The 23,796-nt window shown below is 36.1% G+C and overlaps 1 protein-coding gene across 1 annotated transcript in view; it reads right to left on the reverse strand.

Annotated features, from left to right (window-relative positions):
* Window positions 1-23,796, reverse strand: part of LOC149081756 (uncharacterized) — a 38,918-nt gene that overhangs the window by 1,679 nt on the left and 13,443 nt on the right. Inside the window, exons 16-28 of the mRNA XM_089235833.1 lie at window positions 15,396-15,479; window positions 12,453-12,549; window positions 11,140-11,192; window positions 9,857-9,953; window positions 8,644-8,760; window positions 7,417-7,505; window positions 5,956-6,101; window positions 5,664-5,779; window positions 5,388-5,562; window positions 3,135-3,298; window positions 2,030-2,118; window positions 1,767-1,910; window positions 1,274-1,436 (exon numbers count right to left, since the gene is read on the reverse strand). Of these exons, the coding sequence (XP_089091959.1) occupies window positions 1,274-1,436; window positions 1,767-1,910; window positions 2,030-2,118; window positions 3,135-3,298; window positions 5,388-5,562; window positions 5,664-5,779; window positions 5,956-6,101; window positions 7,417-7,505; window positions 8,644-8,760; window positions 9,857-9,953; window positions 11,140-11,192; window positions 12,453-12,549; window positions 15,396-15,479 (1,534 nt within the window). The remainder of the gene's footprint in view (window positions 1-1,273; window positions 1,437-1,766; window positions 1,911-2,029; window positions 2,119-3,134; window positions 3,299-5,387; window positions 5,563-5,663; window positions 5,780-5,955; window positions 6,102-7,416; window positions 7,506-8,643; window positions 8,761-9,856; window positions 9,954-11,139; window positions 11,193-12,452; window positions 12,550-15,395; window positions 15,480-23,796) is intronic.

Consider the following 23,796-nt stretch of genomic DNA (forward strand, 5'->3'; position numbering starts at 1 on the left):
AATAACGCTTGGAAGTATGTTAAGTTTTTATATATTATAATTAGAATGGTCCGATTAATCGGGACAGTTAATCGATCAATTGTTATTAGCAGTTGAACATTTTAGTTGAGTTAATCGACTCGATCAATATCCGACTAAAAAACTCGATTAAAATTTTTATTAAAAGTTTGGAAATCAACTTGATTTGTTTTACAAAACCGATTAGATTTCTTACAAATTATGTTCCTATACATCACATTTTTGATGAGTTACCATAGGGGCCGTTCAAGTATTACGTCATCATCGATGGGGAGGAGGGGGTTTCCGATTTGCTGACTTTTGATGACAAGGGGGGGGGGGTTTGGTTTGGATAATGCTTACGTCATCAACCACCCTTTATGAAAATATGAGTTGGGATTCAGAGGGGCAAAGATGATGACGAAATTTTGTTGACAAGAGGGGGAGGGGGTCAGCGTTTTGCTGACAAGTGGGGGAGGGGGTCAAAAATGGCTAAAAATTTGCTTACGTAATACTTGAACGGCCCCATATTTAAAAATATTTCAATCAATATATTTCGATCAAATTTTACGGAATAAGGAAATAGAAATCGATCTAACGGGAACTGATGTTTTTTTTTTGTTTCAAAATTAGTTGGAGGGGAGTTTTAAGCTGGGTCCGTACCAGCAGCACTACGCAGCTTCTACCCGCGCAAATCTGATTTTGGGGTGTAGCAACGCAAAATCGCCCACCTCAAAATCGGTTTTTACGCGGGTAGCAGCTGTGGGTAGAGCTGCTAGTGTGGACCCGATTTTAGAAGACAAAATCAAAATTTTTTTGTCTCCACTGTACACAGCAGTTTTCGTATTCGGAAAGCACCTCTCTTTCTAAAGAACTATTTGGGAGGAGTACCTGGGAAAAAAAGCAACAGTGTGTGAGATCGAAAGTAGTTTCGAAATCATTAACTAACTAATCACTATACTAACAGATTTTATAAAAAAAACAACACGACTGATAAAAGTTAAAAAACTCCATCGTTTGATTAAAATATATTCAGCATACTAAACTGCTTTCCCAAGTAAGAAAGCAAGTAATTTCTTAGCCTATTCCTACATTTGTTTACAGCTAGTAAATAGCTGCATGAAATGAACAAAATACAATTTTGTAGCATCAATTAACATTATATTGTATGATTACAGAAAATATTCGATCAGTTGATTAAATTTTTTTTTGATTGACCAGTCAAAACTTTTAATCGATTCCCAGCGCTAATTATAACGTTGTATATGCTATTTACCTGGGTTTCCGAGCACTTCTTCAAACGGAACTTGCTGAGCAGTGTTGCGAGACAAAACTTGATCTCAATAAGGGCGAATCTCATCCCAATGCAATTTCTTGGTCCTGCACCAAACGGTAAAAATGTGTAAGGATTCCTTTTATCTTTTTCTTGTTGCGTAAACCTGAATGAACAAAAAAAACCATAAAATATTTCCATATTAATTTCAGAAAAATGAATACCTAATGATCTTCAAATCATTAAATATACGAAACAATTCTGGAAACTGCATTCGAAAAATCTGTGGTGTTTGGTCAGAAAATCAAAAATAAAGCATACACACAAATACAAATAAAAATATCATACATCATTAGCATGTTGTTTAGCTGTACGCGCGTGTTTGCAAATTTATCTCACTTCTAATTAGTTATAATTAGCAGGACTTTCGTTTAGATCAAAAAAACATTTTTTGGAGATATCATGTTCTGACCAAACACCACAGAAATATCCTCACCTATTCGGATCGAACTTTTCTGGATCCTCGTAAAATTCTGGATCATGATGAATGGCATAGATCGGCACTGAAATCACCATACCCTTTAGGATTTTTATACCGGTTTCACCAAGCTGATAATCTTTCTCCGCGGCCCTTTCAGTCCTGAATCATACAGTCAATAGGTAAGAGTTTGGTTTTTCTTTCATGGATGAAAATAACAAACAAATCACGCTTGATATTTTTAGTGTTCACTGGTTGGCATGAATCTGTTGGAAACTTACATTATTGCTGGTGGAAATATTCGAAGCGTTTCATATATGACGTTGTCCAGATACTTCATACTCTGCACTGTCTCATACGTCAATTCATTCTAAAATAGATCAGGAAAAGAATTCGTTGGAAATATTGTACATTTCTTTGAAAATTAATTTTTCTTATTGTTGAAAAATTTGAACTTGTTTTAACCACGGCCAACTCAATCAAGGCCAACGAAACTAGAGATCATGTGACTTTATCCGATGTGTTTGTTCACGTGATGTATTTCGGATGACGCACTGGGGATTAACGTAAGGACAGGGCCGTCTTAAGAGCATCATGGGGCCCCGGTCATGTGGTTTTTCTGAGGCCCTACCTAGTAAATTCTAGAAAAATTTCAACGAGGCGCCAATTTTCTTGAGGCCCCCCCCCCCCGGCCGTGCCCGGGTAGATCCATGCGTGGAACTGCGTAAGGAATATACTCATATTAGAAAGGAATGTAGACTCATATTCGTAGCGAATATATGAACCCTATACAACTAAACTTAAATCAGTGTTACTCAGTAACTAATAGTTAAATCGTGATCTCTAGCTTCATTGGCGCGGTGTTGAGTTGGCCGCGTTTCAACCCTCTATGGACCAGCGTAATTTGAATATATATATATATGGCAAATACATGGTGACAAACATACCCATTAAACAAATTTCTTTTCTCAACTTTTATGGTATTTTAGAAAGCACTTCTTTTAGCGTTATTTCAGAACAAAATTCAAGGAAACAACTCAACCTTGCTGAGTAAGATTTTATCTGTTTATGGTAACAGTAAAATATAAAGGCAAACTGTATGTTTGACCGTTTTAATTAACCATTCCAGTTAATTAAAAAATCCACTTTGATTAATTAAATTTTTGTGTTGATGTATGTATTACATTTTTTCAGTTAAAAATATGCTAACAGAACCAATTTACTGAACCAAAGGTTTTTTTGCAAAAAATACGTTTTGTGGGGTGTACCATAAAGGGTTAACTTTTATATAACTGCAATCAATTATAAGCATTTCTCATCAAGTTAAAATTTCAATCCGATGATTTTTTTTTTTCACGATACCACAATTTCCAGTAAAATATATACCTTTCCTTTCTTGAGTGTCTCGTCAATTTCTTTTATTAGAGTTTCTTGACATTCAGGATTCAGAGCCAGGAGATAAGAAGCAAACGATAGCGTTGAAGCCGTGGTCTCGTAACCCGCCAGGAAGAATAGCACGCACTGACCAATCATTTCGTCGTGAGATAATCCTGGAGAAATTACAAGATATTAGAAACATGATTACAAACGCTATAATACGTGCAAGAAGTTCTGAAACTCATTTATTACTAGCAATAATATGGTTTTCTTCATATACTGGAAGCATTGAAGAAAAGAAACAATTCTAAACGGACAAACATGTCTGGAGCGCATTGTTTAGGAACCGCGGTCACACCAAAGTAAGCATTCCAAAAGTCATTGTTGATGCTTATAAACTATTGTTGCTAGAGAGGTTTTTGACCGTTTCGTGAATTTGTCTAGTCCTGACGAATTTTTAAAGCGGTCTATCATTCAATTCAGTTACTGTTTGGTACAGGTGAACTTGGACAATTTAAATTTTTGGATAATTTGAATTTTAGGAATTCTCTTTGAGATTCCTATTAAATCTAAAAAATGTAGGAATTACATGTTTAATTTAATTTTCTCCCCCTCCCCCCTAAAGATTTGGATAATTCGAAGTTTGATTCAGATAATACCTAGGGATATGAATCCAACTTCGAACTAATATGCAAATGACATTATGTCATTTGCGAAATGTCTCTTTTTCTCAGAATTCCAGGATAACTTTTAATCATCCTTTCCTTTATTTTCTGTTTTACCCATCTTTTTCAGAATATAGCACGTAGCCTACATTAAAACATTATTTAAAAATTACATTATAAACTAAGTTTGAACTTGTTTTATTGTGGCTCCAAGATGCGTTTGTTATATGTCCCACACCACATATACACTGGCATTTGTCTTTCCGTAGGCAGCTGCAGTTTTACCGGATCTGGCATATACAAATGCTATTACTAAAGGTGAACAGAAGTATTCTTTTATTACCCAAAGACTCTTTTTTTTTTTAAATTATACTATTTGAAAAACAATCAAATAATAATTATTTTTAAAGCACCCATTACCGAAAACTAATTGCCACATACACACAAACTTTATCACATTCATTTGTCTAGTAAATTGAGTTTCAATTCAAATCGTATTACTGTTCATTCATTTTCGATAGCAACATTTTTCTATCATGTCCAAACGAAATTCATACATTTGCTCAACTCTAGTCACACCCGTGGTGATCGGCTGAGCTTCATATAAAAATTCTGATTCTTGTAGAAACTCTGGTGTACTCGAACTCATGCCAAAAAATACTGGAGATGTTCGAGCACCCATGGCTCCGACGCAACAGTTTTACCAACGAAGTCATATAAGCAGTCCCTACTGTAAAAAGTTTTAAAATTTTTCGTCAAAAAAAAGAGGCTTGTTTTGAAACGAGAAACAAATGAGACATCAAATACTTGTTCCTCGATCGAAAATAGCTCCCTACTGTAATAGCTAATATTTAGTCATGGATGTCCCCTAAGGGGCCGTTGAAGCATTACGTAAGCAAATGTTTAGCCATTTTTGACCCCCCCTCCCGCCACTTGTCAGCAAAAGTCAGCAAAACGCTGACTCCCTCCCCCCTCTCGTCAGCAAAATTTCGTCATCAGCTCTGCCCCTCTGAATCCTAACTCATATTTTGATTCCTCACTAAATGAATGCAGAGTATCTCTATTCTGGAAGTACGCTGTTTTCGCCTGTCGTCACTACGTCATCGACCACCCTTTAAAGGGTGGTCGATGACGTAGTGGCGTAGTGACGACAGTTCACCCCTTTAAAGGGTGGTCGATGACGTAAGCATTATCCAAACCCCCCTCCCCCCTTTGTCATCAAAAGTCTGCAAATCGGAAACCCCTTCCTCCCCCCCATGGATGATGACGTAATACTTGAATGACCCCTAATCTCCATACACATCGTCTTTGTTATTGAATCACTAATACCTGTTTGTGCAAGTAATGTTCTATATTTTGCGAAGCATATAAAAAATAATCTGCTGTATATATAACCGGAATAATCTCTTTTTCCCCCTCTTTTCATAAAAACCTCAAGTTTCCACATTTGGTGGGTTCTTGCATTAAGGAGGAAAAAATGCATTTTATTGAAAGAAGGAGCGAGAACAAAAACATTTTGAAAAGATTATGGTTTGCTTCATGCTTTCAGAATCACCCCTGTATATACCCTTTTGTATAAGTGATTTTATGAGCATACCTTTGTATTTCTTAGTGACTTGAAACACTTTTTTGTTTTCTTGATCATGTCCAAGATCGTTGATCGACTTCTCGCTGTCGTCTTCCGGAATCTCTTCATTGGCAGTTGATGATTTTTTCTGACTACGGATTTCATCTGCTTCATCCATCAGAAGTTGCAAGAAATCGTTCTGTATCTATAGGTATATTTAAAGAAAAACTCATTGTAATTCCCGTAATTAAATTGAAAAAAGTGTTAATAACGCAACAAAAAAAAGTACATGGAAGATATCTCCACCTGCCCAGTCTCTCTTCTTTGTTTGATGATTCCCAATGTGGCCTTTTTGAAGAACTCAATGGCTTCCTCATTAAAGAAGCCTCTTCTGAGTAATTTGTGGATTTTCGGAAAGATTACTAAAAGTGAACAGAAGTATTCTTTATTACTCAGGCTAATTTTTTTTAAATTATACTATTTGAAAAATAATCAAATATAATAATTATTTTTAATTAAATAATGATATATGGTAATAATTCGTAAGAATTTTTTCTTTCATAAAAAAAGAAGATCATATAAAACATCAATTACTCACCAAACAAAGCGAAATTTAGAGCTACTCCTTTCGTGAAAGCCATCTTTCCATACTTGACGAATGCATTTTCAGGATTATTATATGGATCGACTATTGTACCAAACGCCGATCGAGCGATGACGTCCATCGTGAAAGCACCGAATACCCTGATCAAGAAAAATAGTATAACGTATACAGGGTGTCTTAGAATTCAACCATTAAAATGATGTAGTGCACATTAGGGCAAAACACCTTTCAAATGGTACCTATGGTCACAAATTACTTTTTATTTTTATTTTGATCACGCAAATTTTATGCTAGCAAGTAATTTGACCAGTTTTCTTTCTTTCTTTCTTTTCTTTCAAACCGAACACGTCCCAGGTTACATCGGTTTTAGCTTATGGCCATACGTCCCGTATTTCCCGGGACAGTCCCGGTATTTTCTCTTTTTTTGGCCGTCCCGACTTTTTGGCAAAAGTGTCCCGGTTTTTCCCGTATTTCACACGACACCTACTTGAATTTTTATTCTTTATTGAAGTAGAAGATTGAGATTATTTTTCAACTCATAAATTATTTTATGATAGTTACAACTATATATGGGATATTAATCTCCCACATTTGCCTTGGTAAACGTTTTTTTTCCGTGGAATACATTTTAATCCACTGCAATTTGCAGTAATGCATCATTTCCCGCCATTGTGATTTTTCCGTAATTTCAACAATATTTGGCAACTTTGTTTGGTTTTGGCAACGTTTTTGGTGACAATTGGCGAAGTCTCGTATTTTCTCGTATTTGTAATCCGGATGTCCCGTATTTCTCTCGAGGAAATATGGTCAGTCTAGTTTTAGCAAATTATAGCCATTGCCCTTGCTAAGTGGTGTATCAGAGAAAACTTTATCAAAAACGATTATAGCACAATATTTGTGAATTTAAACGCAACATGCGTGCATACATAGCATTTACACATATATACGGAACATTATAGCACAAAAAACCAAAAAAGAACTCAGAAACAATGAAGAAATACAAAAATAGTGCAAAAATGTAAAAGCAACGCAAAAATACAAGATATGATATTAGTTTCGATGCTTAAAAAACCACATTTAGAGCATATGGGATGATTATACAGTGATTAGTTCCCGTGTACTCTGGGTAGTTTTTCCACCACAAACTGCTTATCCGAATACAGCCTAATTTTGGGATATCTTATTGAGACCATGGGAGAGAGATTTATGGGGGGAAAAAGTTCAATTTATTTTTCCCGGGAACCATATACCGTATATAAATACAAATTTTCAATGAAATACGTCCTCCAGAACGGGCGCTACACAGGTCTTGAGTAGTTTCAATACACTGACACTACTCAGACCAATGTAGCGCCCGTTTATTTATTTACTTATCACATTTACCGTAGCATATACACATTGTGAGATGCATAAGCAAATATGTCATCTTCGTGTAAAGGATGAATTCATACTCACTTTTTACAATCAACAGTTTTTCCTCCGTCAGCATGTTTTTCAAAATTTTTCAGCGTGTTCTTTGTTGCTTCGAGTATTATGGCCGACATCTTTAAAGAAATAAGTATGATATATATGTGTATATTATATAAATTTAGTTGATTTACGGATGAAATGCCTAACTTTCATCTGCTGATTTTTTTTAATATAGTCGAATCCCGTTTTAACGAATACCGTTATAGCGAAAAAAATCTCGTTTTAACAAACTTTTCTAATGCCCAGATAAGTTTACATAGGAACAATGCAAAAACCTGGAATTCCTTTATAACGAAATTTCGTTTTAACGAAGTGATTGCTCCGGTGTCTTGAGTTCGTTATAACGGGATTTGATTGTATCGACAAGTATGGGTTGTAAAAATACGGGCTATCCCATAAGTTCGTAAATAGATTAAAAATTCATAAAAATTAAAGGATTTGGAATATTTCAAAAGTTATTCTCACGGAGGATAATTTTTTTTTTGGGAAGGGGGGGGTGTTTATAGAAAAAAGAGTTCAAATTTTTAGTGGTAGAGGGCGCTGCATGTTGCTTGTGAGGGCGCAGCTCGGCAAGAGTGGTGGGCACGAACCTTTCTTAAATGTCTTCTATGCCCGAAACATTCGAAAAGCTTCAGCCTTTGATTCATGGGTGAGGTAAAAAACAACGTGAACAAAAATGTTTTCCTCTACCAATCTCACCATCACAATGGAAACCTTGTGTAAGCACCAATAACCAAAAAAATCTAGAAATGAGCTGTTAATCGTACGCCCACCTTTTATGACTCAGATTTGCATTTCTCCACTGATTTGTATTCGTGCAGTTCCCATCTATCAACAAAAATTTGAACTACAGTGAGACATCTGTTTTGCGGACAAAAAAAACTCGATCGTAAAAGAGGGGTGACCGTTAATCAGAGGTTTGAAATGCATACTTTTATTATACAACGGGGAATTATTATTTGGCCATAAAGGAGGGTTAGCCGCATCTGAGGGGTGTCCGTCAACAGAAATTTTACTGTAAACGTTTTTTCTATACCAAAAAAAATCCCCCCCCCCCCGTGAGAATAAATTTTTCGCAAACCGCATTCAAATTTCCCAGTTCCTTCAATTTTTTAAGCTATTTAAGGATTTATTATTGTACTAGCCCAGCAAACTCAAATCTTACTACGGCGTTCTGGAGACACGATCAAAATAACCTAAAAGTGATCTCACTTTCTTGATTTTTCCCGAAGAAAATGCCGGTGTTATGACAGTCCTCACTCTTTTCCACTCTTCGCCTTCCATGTTCGCCACCATACTGTTGCAAACCGGATCAGAAGTCGTAAAATTCTGAAAATTTCCAGTGAATTGATATTCTTCAACGTCACTGAATAATTACTGATGCACATAAGGAAAAATACAATTTAATTTTTCATAATGATTCTAATAAATGTAATGGAGGATGTGTCACAGGGTTAAATGTGATAAATCGGTTATCATGCATAATCACCAACCGTCTCGGTAAGTTGGATATTTTTTCCAGCATGGCCCAGTTCATCTTCGAGCACCTGCTTTTATGTCTTCCAGAGCGGTTGGTCATGATATGTTAAGAGAAGGAGGAGGTAAGTTTGATAAATTTATCGCTTTTTTTTTTTTACCGATGATTATTCATAATACCCAAGCGCCGTTGGTACATTTGATAAATGATAAAAAAAAAATTTATACGTAGTGACAATTTTTGATAAAATCTCACGTTATACCGGGATAAGATTGTGAAATTTGTTAAATACAAGTTCACTATATCGAGGTCCAGTAGTATAATACGTCATACATGGGTTAACCATATCGGGATCCGATTGTAGAATTCGTTAAAAAAAGGAGTTTATTATATTTGCTCTAATTGTGTATAATCACAAAAACTTCGAATTCTTCAGAAATTCGTTAAATAAATAAATTGTTAAATAGGAGTCCTTTATATCGATGACCGATTTCAGAATTCGTCAAATAAGAGTTATGGGAGTTACTTCGGGACTGTCCGGAAAAATTCGTCGAATCAGAGTTCATTATATCCGGTTGAAACCCCGGCTTATCAAATAATAACCACGGTCATCGAAATAATAAATCTTATTACGGCAGTATATGGGACCGATTTATCATATTTACTAATAAGAAATGACGATAATGCATAATAACCAGCAAATATGAAGAATACAGTGAGATTCATCATATTTTTACCAAGGCCGCTTGGGTATTATTCACAATCGCCGATAAAAGTGTGTGATCATTTTTTTTTTTAATATTTATTAAATTTGCCAACGACTCTTGGGCATTACACATAACAGCCAGTGAAAGTGATAAATTGATTGAAATCAATTACCAAAATAGTCAACGATTATGCATAATAACCGGAATCATGCCACATTTACCGTAACAAATATACACTCACCCTTCGATTAACGAAAAACTGAAAATCCTTAACGAGTATATCTTTGAGTAGTTCAGGATCACCAACTGCTAGCATTGGTCTGTCAGTTTCATAGAATCTATAAATAAATTATGAAAAATGAAGAAAAGAACATTCTGAACACGACATGGTGAAAAATTCAAAGAAATCGAAATTAATACAATATTATGGGGGATTAATTACGTAATTTACAGAGGGCTCCTCTTATTAATCAGTATCCCGTTGTCCTAACACTGTAATTATGTTTAATTAAATAACTTCAAACACTATGTAAATTCATGTTTTTAATTTTAATACATATGGAATTAAACTTGGTTATTTTCACCGTAATTTTAAAATTTTTTTATTGAAAATTCACAAAAAAAATAACATTGATCCCAGTTGCGGGGCCAGAAATTTCATTCGGGGGACGGTTACGGCCTAAGAATCTAAAAATATATATATACATATACAGGGTGCATAGCAAACGTGGGGGGTATGATGTTTTACTGGCGAACCGTTGACGTTGAACGTTGGCCTGGTGTGGGTGGTTTGCTGGTCTTGGATGTCGTTGGATTTTTTCCACAGTGGCCAATGTCTCCTGAGACGGACTAGCTTATACCGCCCTAGCGATGGAGTGGCGCAGTGGTAAGATGCTCGTCTTCCACTATGAAGGGTTTTCCACAAAGGTCCATGGGTTCGAATCCAGCCAAATAACATCAGAAATGCTCTTTACCTTTCGAACCTGGCACGGCCACCGATACATGGCACCTTCATTTCCCACCCAACTCTGCTGGTTGGAAAGTGCCGTATGGCGATATATGACTGGAGTTGGCGTGCGGTAAGTAGCACGGTTGGTCTGTCTGGTGGTGGCGAACCGTGGATCCTAGAGGTATACTTTCAATTATAAAAAGTTTTCACAAATAACATGTAGTACTCAGCATATGTCATTCATGTTTCAAGGGGTTGTTCAACTAAAAAAAAAAAAAAAATAGCTTTTTATACAGTCCCCGTGTACCCACAAAACCTTAGAAAGTTGTTGCCCGGTTTCTCCTGATGCCAACAAAAAAAAAATCCAATAAAAGTATAAAAAGTTAATTTTACACAGTTATTTTATATAGCTTTTAATGACATATCTGAGTACTATGCGTAATTTGGAAACTTTTTCTAACTGGAAGTATACCTCTAGGATCAACGATTTACCAGTAAAATGCCATAACCCCTATTTGCAATGCACCATGTACACATGTGTATAATGCAGTCATACGAATATTTTTTTTACTTACCCGTATATTCTTCCATACTTTTTATATCTGTTTTGGTGAACATGGTGGAGCTCCTGCGAAATCATTTAACAACAGAAATGTTATTATTAAAGATAAGAAATCAATTTATATACAGGGTGGGCAAAAAGTCCGTAGAAATTTTAAAATTAATAAACACGGGAAAAATAACCGGAATAAAAAATGATTTGCAGGGTTAGCATCAATCGGTCACGGGAATTTTTTTATGACGGGGAAAAATAACTCAAAAACAGCTGATAGATGACGCTTGTGCCAGCGACTTCGGTGGAAATATGCAAATGAGACGGTTCTAAGAACTTGCGCTCCCAATCCACAACCAGTTCACTGTTGTGAACCGTGTATGTGCTGCACTCTGCCGTTGCTGGATTTGTGACCCCCTGCAATGTGTTATCGCTTGTGGCGTGGTGGTCATGTGGAACACATACTAGTGTAATAAACGAGTTGGAGGCATTATGTCCGTTATTCCCGTATCTTTTCTTTGACTTGTGTACGTCAGCGCCACTTATTGGCTGTTTTTAGTAGATTTTTTCCCGTCTTAAAAAAATTCCCGTAACCTAGCGATGCTAACACTGTAAACCTAGGGTGACCATACGACCCGTATTTCCCGGGACAGTCCCGGTTTTCTTTCTTTTCTAGCCGTCCCGACTTTTTAGCAAAATTGTCCCGGTTTTGCATGGCCCCTACTTAGATTTTTATTCTTTATTGAAGTTAAAGATTGAAATTATTTTTGAACTCATAAATTATATTATGATAATTAAAACTACAAATAATAACATTAATTTCGCATATTTGCTTGGTGAACGTTTTACTTCGTGGAATCCACTGCAATTTGCAGTAATGCTTCGTTTCCCGCCATTGCGATTTTCCGCAATATCAGCAATATTTGGCTACACTGTTCACTTTTGGCGTCGTTCTTGGCAATAATTGGCGATGTCCCGTATTTGGAATCCCAATTTCCCGTATTCCTTTCGAGGAAATATGGTCAGCCTATGTAAACCGTTTTTTTTATTATTATTATTATTTCGGTTATTTTCCCGGTTTTTAGTCATTTTTGAAGTTTTTACGGACTTTTTTGCCCACCCTGTATTTTAATTTACATTGATTAATAAAAAGGAATCCAAGTTGGATTCTTTTCAAGGAATCCAATCCAACGGCCACGTGTGAATTTTTCAGGAAATAACGCGTGATAATATTTATACTTAGATTTAATATCATATTCACAAGAACTGAATGATATTTTATAAATAAAATGAGATAAAAAAATTTTTTTAATCAAAATTTCTCAACTAACTGACCTGCGTGAAATTCTCGTACAGAGATCCGATGATAGGGATCGCCGGTGCCGACGGTACTCCGCGGTCCTTCCAATAATCGAAAGGTTTCGTTAGGTACCTGTAAGGTAACACGGAAATATTTTGCAGCATGATTTTTTTTTTTTCAATCATATGTTTTAAGGTCGCAAAGATAACAAAAGTTTAAATATTCAATTTTATTTTAGAGTTGCGACCTTTCAAAAAAACAAATTTCAGCAGCAATTACTTTTCTTTCCTCGTGATTCGTTTGTATTAACGTGAAAAATTTTCTCCGGTGCACTGCAGAATCGATTTTCCGAATTACGAAGCAACTTTTTTTTTTCCATACAAAATTAACGTATTTCCCCTCATTATCCGGCGTGCCGCTAAAATAGGGGACGCCAGCTTTCCGAACGTTGGAGTGTGGTTCATTTCCGGCATGCCGGGAAAAGCAAGAGTCAATGAGGACCGCGTGATACATTAAGAAAACCGATATGAATATTGAATAAATACGTGAATGTGCGAATGAAATACATTAGTAAAGTTTTCACAATAGCAGACAGACGTGTTTTGCTTTGAAAGTTAATATAACGATAATAAAAATTGAAAATTTCTTCATGAGTTTCATTAAAAATTGAACTCATCGCTCCAGCCTGGTACAAAATACAGATACTGTGTTCTGACGTCTTTCTACACGTTCAGAAATTGAATAAAAATTTGCTGTGTATTATTACAATACAGTCGAATCCTGTTATAACGAACTCTAAGAGACCGGAGAAATCATTTCGTTAGAACGAAATTTCGTTATAAAAGAATTACAGGTTTTTGCATTGTTCATATGAAAACTTATCTAAGGAATTAGAAAGTGTTCGTTAAAACGAGATTTTCGCTATAACGGTATTCGTGTAAAACGGGATTCGACTGCATCATGTTTTCTTTTTTAAAAGAATGTGCGACTGTTCAATTTGTTTTCCTCTGCTTATTCAAATCTTAAGCACATGATCAATGCAGCACAGAACACAAAAATACTCCTCAGTATAGTAATTTTTCCAGTTAGCTCATCTAATCTACGAATACGAATGTGCGAAGTATTTGTCATTAGCAATAAACCAAGATTTATGGTAGCGAAAGCAAATATAAGGCTTCAGATTTCTGAGCATGGTTCCTAAAAGACAAAGGGTCCTAATATCCAGAAAACACGAGGTTCAAATCAGCCGAATCCAACTGATTATTAAAGTTCAGATATTTGAAAATTTTCCTTCGTGAAGGAAAATTCGGGGTATTCCCCCGGAATACTAGTCTCCCTCGATGTTTCTCGGCATGCCGCCGACGCGGGGGAATACGGTATCGATGTTTTTTATGGGACAACTGATCTCTTGTGAAAGTGAAAAACTAAAGCTTTATGTCCCCTTTGTATCCTGCACAGATGGAAAAAGTATTGTGGAATTTGTTTTTTATCATTACAAATACACATGGTACAAATATAATTATGCATACTACTCACATACTTAAAAGGTTAGCAGCGGAAAGAAATGATGTGAATTATTCAAATTATTACTTTTTGTTTGAGCCGCTAACCTTTCAAGTATGTAGGTCTCAGAATTTTGCCCGGCAAAACATTTTTTGTTAATACGGTCGTAATGCCCTCGGTTGGTCCATGACCAATTTTAAAAAACTGTTCGCAAGTACTAAAAAAATCTTCAAGAATATATCTAAATTTCGAAGAATAGCTAATGTTTTCCGAAGTTTCCCAAATGATGTGATCAACATCATCAAATAATCCTTGAAGGCCTATAAACAAGCCAAACAAAGGGTCATGCAGTCAATGGACACTGATCTTGAACGACAATTAATGAGAAGAAAAAAAGAATTTCACACACACAAACACACACAGTATTATTATCTCAATCTCTATTCGAGTCCGTATAGTCATTCTGATTTATGCAGTAGAACTTCAGTTAACGTCGATTCATATGACGAAAAACAAAATGTGAACAAATTTTGACTCGATTAATGAACAATAATTCACATCACACGATTCACACCACGAACATTTTGCGGTTGGTTTACTCAGTTATGCGTGATCACAACTGAGCTGATGGTTGTTTGCTTTTGCCACTACACGTACTTTCGAATTGCGGGTAATACGGATCAAACCTTACCCACCGATAGTTTCGGGAAAACCACTTCCACATCGTTCACAGCTTCAAGATCATCGATAAAGCCTGGAATGATTGTTACGAAGAAAACCCTCAATTCTGCTTGAAGAAATTAGGCTGATTGCATTATTGATCGTGACTTTGAAAGTTTAGCTCATGAAGCCACCAGTTCTCAAAGAGATTGCTTCGGTAAGACCATGGGACTGGAGTTGAACGAGGACGACATTCAAGTCCTAGTGGAGGAACATGAATAATACTTGACCACAGATGAATTGATAGATCTCCATTGAGTGCAACAGCTCATGGACGAGAGCTTGACTGAGAAAGAGAGAAATGAGGAGGAATCCCTCATTTTTCAAATGAGATTAAAAGAGTTGTTTTACACGTTGGAAGTCGTTCAAGGTATTGTAGAAAAGAATCAACCAAGAGTAAAGCTGTAGCAGTGTGCGAGCAATGACTATATAAAACGGCAATGCACTTTCTCATTTTCGCGAAATCTTCAAAAAGAGGCAAAAGCAAATGAATATGTACTTTTTTGAAGTCACACAAAAGAAAAAAATTGCGGTGAGTCAGAAGATAACAGCAAATAATTATTGACAAAATGCCATTTCTATAAGTAAGAATAATTGTGGAACGAATCTCCCGAGTTTCAATTATTCGCTATGGAAAAATTTGTTTCAATACACGAGTGATTCGGATAACGAACACGTTAACTAAACGAATTATGCTCGTTAACCAAAGTTCCACTGTATGAGTAAATAACGACAGACAGTAGAAGAATAATTACCTGTACAGTTTTTTCAATAGCAGAAACGCCAATGATGCATAAGCCAATAACCAGAAGGCATCCATCTCTTCAGACGAGGCTTCTTACCTTTTGTCAGAATATTCCAAACAACTAATGTTTCCGAGAGAATGTTTGAAAATAACTCTGTTCTATTTTTTATTAAGCAGCTTTAGGTTTTCTGAATTTTGCGCTAGATATGATAACTTCTTTTGTTCAGCAAATCATCGTGAATGATAACTACATCGTATAATCATCATTGAAAGCTTTGTTTCACAGCTTTTATCTTGATAACTATAGATAACAGCGCACTTTACACATCAAGCTGCCAATGACGAATTTTCTCTTCCACTTTCAAAATATTTCCCAGATCCTTAATTGAATATAATGGATACTTTTCTTTTTCCTCCTCTCCCTCACTTCTCAACTAAATGAGTTGGAGATCGCCAACGGCGCGATTGCTTGGCAATTTTTACGCACGGCGATTGCCGAGCAAGTGATAGGTGTTTCGAGCGACGTGAAAAGATCATTTGATCATTTTTGTCGCACCACGGTCATTTTCTGCACGCGAGGGCTAATTACACCGGGACCTACAATTTATTGCCGATTCCGAACGGCAGGCTTGTTTTTATACTCAGCGAGAGGTTGGTGCGCTAACCCCTCAATGGGGAACTCCCTGCGGTAGCAATTTTTGCTGCGGTCATGTCGCCATTTTTCTTGTACCCCTGTGTCAGGAAAGTTTTTTTCTGACAAGGACGAACCGGGTATCGAACTCGCGATACCTTTAAACATCCTTTGGTACTTTGGGCGAATATCTTACCGACCTGGGCTACCGCGCCCCACGTGAAAAGTAGTATATATTCTAGAAACCTTGAAAAGAAGTACGCAAAAGAAGATTTTTTTTCCCAATTCATACACGCACATACACAACTTCACATACATTACTCACTTGTCTGTCCCTTCATCCGGGGTCCCCAAGGGGCCCTATCCTGTTTGTTGGCTAATGGCCCGTTTTAAGGGCCAGTCACCATCGAAAAATTCTGAGTCTGGTCTGGTCTGGAAAAGAAGTACGATTCTAATCAAATCACCCAAATCGTCAGGAAAAAATGGAGGTCTTCAATCTGAAATTCTTCTGTTTCGTTGAGAAGTATCCAAAATTATATGACTATACGAGGACCAGTTACTCCAGGAAGGATGCTGTTGAGAAAGCTTGGAGTGAAATAGGCAAGGAAGTAAATTTGTCAGATATGTAGCATTTTTTTCATATAATAAACAATACACTTATTCATCGCAGTGAAGCTATTCTTTCATTGTTTACATATATGAACGTGATGAAAACTGGGCATATCTTCATGGCATTCAGTCAGCATGGGATGAATTTTTATTTATTTTTTGGCTTAAGAAAGTAGGATTTGTTTTTGATGGCGGTCCGTGAGAAATTCCAGCCGGGAGGGGGGAGGCCTAAATCACGTGCTTTGAGCCGGGTATGCAATTGTTATCGTGATTAAATTTTTCGCTAAAAATTTTTAAATGTGATTTTTTACTTTAATGACTTAATAAATTAATTAGGTGAGCTTAACAATTTCCTCGTTACATTTTCTTAAAATGTTTTGAGAAATCCCAGCCCTTTTTTATTATATTAATGTGTTTAAAAATAAATGCAGTAGGTTCTCGATAAGTGACTACCCTGATAACTCAATATTTGTGATGACATTCTCATAGTTGGCACAAAACTGAATTCAATGGGAAGAAACCTTTCTATATATACTCAACACAAGATGTTTAAACCCTGTTAAGTCAACTAAAATTTGTGCTCTCTCTCAACTTTAGTTTGACTGGATTTACTTGGTGAATGTCAATCCAAACGTACGAATTATGACTCGTGCTTTTTCATCTAATTTTTCATAATTATAGCATATAAAGGTATATTTTTCATTCTATTTTTATATATATTGTTTTGCAAAAATATTTAAAAATATTTTAACTTTTTGTTTTCTTGAACGGGTCCCCCCTGCGTTTCCTTTAGCATACGTCCCTGTTCTGAGGATTAACTGAGGATTAACAGCACCTCGATAATTAATTCAGAAATTAAAAACGTCTACTCTAAACTGAAGCTGAGCATCCAAAGGTCTGAAACACTTCCGAGGTTCCAACTAACCTGCCTTTATTATCAAATAGTTCTTTCTCAATTACACTCATGTTTATAAATTAAGGATAATGCCAGCTCCGACAAATAAAGGTTCAGAAACAAAACAAACGTTACTTATTCATAAAGCCCATTTATTAAACAAAAGATAAAGAACAAAAACGATGGTGTATGTACGATACCATTCATAAAAACTACGATTTTTGCTCCCTGGAGCAATTGTAAAAAATATCTCCTTTACAAAAGCTTACTATTACATGGTTGATATGATGGTTAATACATTGTATGGCTCCCATGCGATAAAATACAGTCCGTACAACGCCCAGGCATGCTGAGTATCAAATTATCGATCTGATCTTGGGGAAGATCACTCCACTCAGCAAGCAATGCTCTCCGAAGTTCCGGTACACATGTAGGAGGTGGTTGACGGGCTTCAACTCGTCGGCCAAGCATGTCCCACACATGCTCTATCGGATTCAAGTCAGGTGAGAATGCTGGCCATTCCATACGGGTTATATCCTCAGATTCAAGGCATTCGTTTACGATGTTTGCTCGGTGAGGACGGGCGTTGTCATCCATAAACACAAATTCTGCGCCCATGGCACCCCCTAAACAAACATACATGTTGTTCCAGAATGATGTCCCGATAAATTTGGGCTTTCATGGTTCCGGTTTGAACATGCAGATCTGTTCTGGAACCAAGTATAATTACACCCCAAATGGGCAATGCTGCACCACCGTAACGGTGTCGTTCAATGATGTTGTCTTGGTAGTACCGGGTACCTGGCGTTCTCCATATGAAAGTCCGACGTGAATCAGACTGCAAGCTAAACCTGGACTCGTCGGAAAACATCACACAAGCCCACTGTGACGATGTCCACATTGCACGTTCTCTACTTCACGCTAGTCGCTGCCGACAGTGAGCTGCCGTGAGCGGAACACATCTGACAGGCCTGCGAGCATATAGACCAATATCTCCCGAACGTCTGTACACGGTTTGTCTTGAAACTGTGTTACCCGTGGCTGCAGATAGCTGACGAGACAGGTCGGATGCTGTGCTCCGTCTGCTTCTTTTGGCAGTTACTGCCAAATACCGGTCTTCATTCGGCGTTGTAACTCGTGGGCGACCTGTACTGTAACGTCTACTGACACTTCCGTTATCTTGGAATCGTTGCCAAAGCCTAGAGATGACACTTTGGGCAATTCCAAGTTCCTCGGATACTTCCATCTGAGTACGCCCACATTCCAGGCGGCCGATAATTCTACCACGTAAAAAATCATCTACATGCGTCCTCTGTGTCATAACTATTCGCTCATGGCACTGAGCGCCTTACAGAACTCTTGTGAACAATTTTACTTCTTTGCCACCATTCCTTATATACTCCCCTCTTACACTCTCATCATTGTGACGTACTATCGGCATCATCTGGTGGCTTCCTGAAATTTGCATATCATTCTTGCAGATGTGCGTGATAATTCTACAGGTGAAATTTTTACTTTAGATTTCGATTTCCGTGTGATTCTGAATTATTCTTAATTTATGGACGTGAGTGTAGTTGGCATTAAAATTTTTCCAGAATGGTATTTTCATTTCATTTTCATTACTCATCAATTTCAAGATTGTTTTTGGCACTTTTATTCCGTAGCATTGATTAATTCATAGTGAATGAAATGGCATCAATAATACAGTATATTTTGTCTGATGCAATATTAGTCTCATAACTGATTCAATTCCATAAAGGGTAAACCAAATCCAAAGATTAGAATGCTTATCCTGGGTTTGAAAGAGGAAATACAGGGAATTCCTACTGAGTCTAGCAGAGGTGTATTTAGAGTTCAAAAAAAGATGCAAGGGGTACGCTATACTGGACAAACACATTTCAAACATTCCGCTTAATTGTGAAATCACGAAACATGATTTTAAAAAAATGTCTTAATCCTTAGCTTATACTGCAAAATTAGAGTAAACTTTAGCTACAGAATTTTAGTATGTGTTTGAACACGTATAACCGGGAAATAAAAAATTATTCATTGTAAAAAGGATTACAATACTTCATTGTTAATTAGATTTTATTAACCGTAGTTTCTCTTTTTGCAACCGAAATATTCTTTATGCTTCTTCATTATAGTAATAAACGATATTAATTAACGAAATATTTTGCAGGCTAATTTTTGGTTATTATTCAACCGTTATTTCTTACTTAGAGCTCGGACTTTTTTGCCCCTGCATCATATAAATGTGCTTTTGAAAAATTTCAAAGCAAGGTTTTTTCTGACATGAAAGTAAAAATTTTGAATTATACACATATATATTACACTATTTTCAATTATAATATTTATGTTGAAGACATCCATGTTATACGCTAAATCAATAAGTGTGTTGAATTTTAGGACGTACGCTTTCAAACGATTTACTCCAGAGAAATTCATAGGCGGAGTGACAAAACTGTTCAATTCAAGGAAAAAAAAAAGTTTAAATATTTCGTAAACAATGATGACTTTTTATTAGCATAAATATTAACATTTCAAATCAGTAAATTATTAGTTCATTTTATGAGTTAATTTTGATGTGCTAAAATGTGCATTCAACATGATTGATGTCTAGTTGGACGACGACAAGCTATTTTTTGGAAGCTTTTTTTCGTCTGACCTCTCCCTCCTGGCAACGACTGAGGCATCGTGTGGGCTGGATCAAACAAAGCATAATATTTAGCACATAATATGTAACAACGTATTATATTTACTATTTATACACAGGTTACGGTAACGATGAAAACTTCGGTGATTATGCATAACCGTTTTGGTAAGTTTAATGGATTTTGTTCATGTACCAACACTTTTTCACATTATTCGGTGATTATGTATATCGTAAGGTCGTATTAGTAAATATGATAAATCGTCAATGAATTACTTGAATTTACCAAAAATTAGGCATTCGATCATTTTTATCGCACCACGGTAATTTTCTGCACACGAGGGCTAATTAGACCGGGACCTACAATTTATTGCCGATTCCAAACGGCAGCCTTCTTCATACTCATCGAGAGGTTGGTGCGCTAACCCCTTGATGTGGGGCTCCCTGCGGTAGCGATCTTTTTTGTGGTCATGTCACCGTTTCTGTTGTACCCCTATGTCAGGAAAGTTTCTGACAAGGACGAATCCCGGGTACCGAACTCACGACACCTCTAAACATCTTTCGGTACTTCAGGCGAGTATCTTATCGATCAGGGCTACCGCGCCCCAACATTTTCATCTCTGCCCCTACCGCATGCATTCGATCGGTAATGGTTGTTTTATGTGTACAATTATGTGTGTGAAGAAAATCTTTCGACACTTACTTTAATTTAATATTTATGGCAAAATATGTGTCGTAGACGTATCGCAAACTAATAGATTGGTTAAATGAAGAGAACAGAAGTAATAATTATTTTCTAATATTTATCAAATATACTGACTTAAATTGGGAATTACGGATAATCGCCGGTGAAAGTGATAAGCACATAAAAATTCATGGAATTTATCGAGGTGATCGGTGATTATGCAAAATCACTAATTTACCAATTTTCCCGCGTTTGGAGTTAAATATTCCAAAAACATTCGACATTCTAGTGATAAAAAATAAGTTAACTATAACAATATACATATAATGTGGATACATTCCATATACAACTCTTATCCACTTCAGGAAGGGCATAAAAGAAAATAGGGGTGCAAAACAGCCACCTCGTTGGGCATTTTGCCTGTTGTGGCGTTGTATTTGTATTTGTATAAAGGAAACTTAAAGGGCTTAATTGCGCGGAATATGTCTCCGAATTCCCCCTACGTGCGGAAATGCAACGTGCTGATCTGTCACAAAACATTTCTTCTCTAGAAATGGATTACCTTTTGGGTTTGATAATACGATTAAATAACCGACGTTTGGGTTTACCCAAAATTCAAAACAAACACGGCTATACGCGTTTCAGAATTATATGAAGTTCCTTCATCAGTAGCAGAAAAAAGAAAATATTGAAAAACTCCTTATAGCGGGAGTTACTCGCTGTTGTAGACAAGAGTAATTTTGAATTGGACTTTTGTATACAACAGCGAGTAACTCCCGCTATAAGGAGTTTTTTCAATATTTTCTTTTTTCTGCTACTGATGAAGGAACTTCATATAGTTCTGAAACGCGTATAGCCGTGTTCATTTTGAATTTTGGGTAAACCCAAACGTCGATTGTTTAATCGTATTATTTCTTCTCTTTTGGAGACTGATAATTAAAAACGTTTGTCGGAAGGGTTTGGCAACAGATCCGCATGTGGCATTTCCGCATGGAGGGGAGAATTCGGACGCATTTCCGCACAATCAAGCCCCTTCTTAAATTTTTTCTTTCTACCCCTTCTTTTATTCCTGAAGTGGATAGGAGTTGTATAAGGGCTGTATCCACATTGCATTGTTGAAGTTCAACTATTTATCACTAGAATGTCAATTTTTCTTTCCGAATATTTCACTCCAAAATATTTTTTTACCCGTAAACGTTACGGGGAAGTTGTGATTATGCATAATCATTGACCACCTCGGTAAATTCGGTGAATTTTAAAGTGTTTATAATTTTCACCGGTGACTATCCATAATTCCTAATTGAAGTCGGTATATTTGATAAATATAAAAAAAATTATCTCTTGTGTTCTCTTCATTTAGCCAGTTTATTAGTTCGCGATACGTCCACGACACGTATTTTGCCGTAAAAATTAAATTAAAATAAGTGGTCATCCATGTTGAATGCACATTTTAGTGCATCAGAATTAACTCATAAAATAGAGCAATAATTTACAGACCTGAAATCTGAATATTTATGCTGATACACAGTTATCATTGTTTACAAAATATTTAAACTGTTTTTCTTCAAAAATGAACAGTTTTGCCACTCCACCCATTTCCTCTGGAATAAATCGTTTGAAGGTTAATTACTTATTGATATAACAGAAATTTAAATCCTCAACATAAATATTATAATTGAAAATAGTGTGAAGTGCGAAATTTTTACTTTCCCGTCTTAAAAAAACCTATAAAATGATGCAGGGGGAAAAAATCAGAGCTCCAAATAAGAAATAATGGTTAAATGATAACCGGAAATTTGCCAGCAAAATATTTCGTTAGTGAATTCGAAAATAATTTCGAAGTAAAAGCACAAAGAATATTTCGATTGAAAAAAGAGAAACACGGTTAGTAAAATCTAATTATGAACTATTGTAACCATTTCTCATTGAATATTTTTTGCATTTCCCGGTTATACATGTTTAAACACATACTAAACAAATTCTGTTACAAAAGTTCACTCTTATTTTTCAATATAAGCTAAAGATTCCGAATTTTTTTTTAATACTTTCCGCGCTTTCATAACTAAGCAGAATGCTTGAGATACGTTTTTCCAGTTGGGCGTACCTTTCGCATCTTTCTTTTATGCCCTCTAATTCATTCCACCTCCGCTCAACTCATGAGGAGAAGTCACTGTATTTATATTCCTCTTCCAAACCCAGGGTAAGTATACCGATCCCTGAATTTGTTTTTCCCATTATGGAATGCATGAAAGATAATTTCAGTGGCCCCGTTATAACTTCGGTCCATTTATGGTAGAGAAGAAAAGAAGGAAGAGACAGGGAGAAAAACAGAAAAAGAAAGACAAGAAGAGCCTTTGTTTTCGCAAGTGCGGGAGTAGACTGTGCGGATTTGTCCCCAAATTCCTCGTGTGCGGAACTGTCTATGCACCAAGAAATTTCATTCTTTTGAAATTTTTCTGGTGGTTGATTAATGGTAATATCGATTGTTCTTTTCTGTTATCTAAAATAGGATTCTTGGTCACACGGTACGACACCAGGTGAAATAAATTATTTCATATAGACCTACATTGGTCTTTCTTGTGCGATAAACAGATTTTGTATTTCACATAATAGCTTACCTGACGAATTTGATATAAATTTGCAACACCTATTGGTAAATTCAAAGAGCTTCTCTCCGATTGATGAGCGATTTTTTTTTTCTTCTACAAATGATTTGTATGCGTGATTGCTGAATTATATTGTGTTTTTTGTTTATTTATATTTCATTTTATTTTAATGGTCGTTTGCTTTTATTTGTTTTTATTTTTAATTAATACGGTAATTTTATATTGGCTTTGATTATACATATTTTTTATTGACTTGTATTTGTTTTCATTTTTTGTATTTTATATCTGTGTATTTCATTTTATCCGGTTTTATCTTATTGTATTCACATTTC

This window comes from Pholcus phalangioides, unplaced genomic scaffold (assembly GCF_987345545.1).
Source record: "Pholcus phalangioides strain wild (caught in Gottingen) unplaced genomic scaffold, Ppha-v1.0 ptg000009l_1, whole genome shotgun sequence".
NCBI lineage: Eukaryota > Metazoa > Arthropoda > Arachnida > Araneae > Pholcidae > Pholcus > Pholcus phalangioides.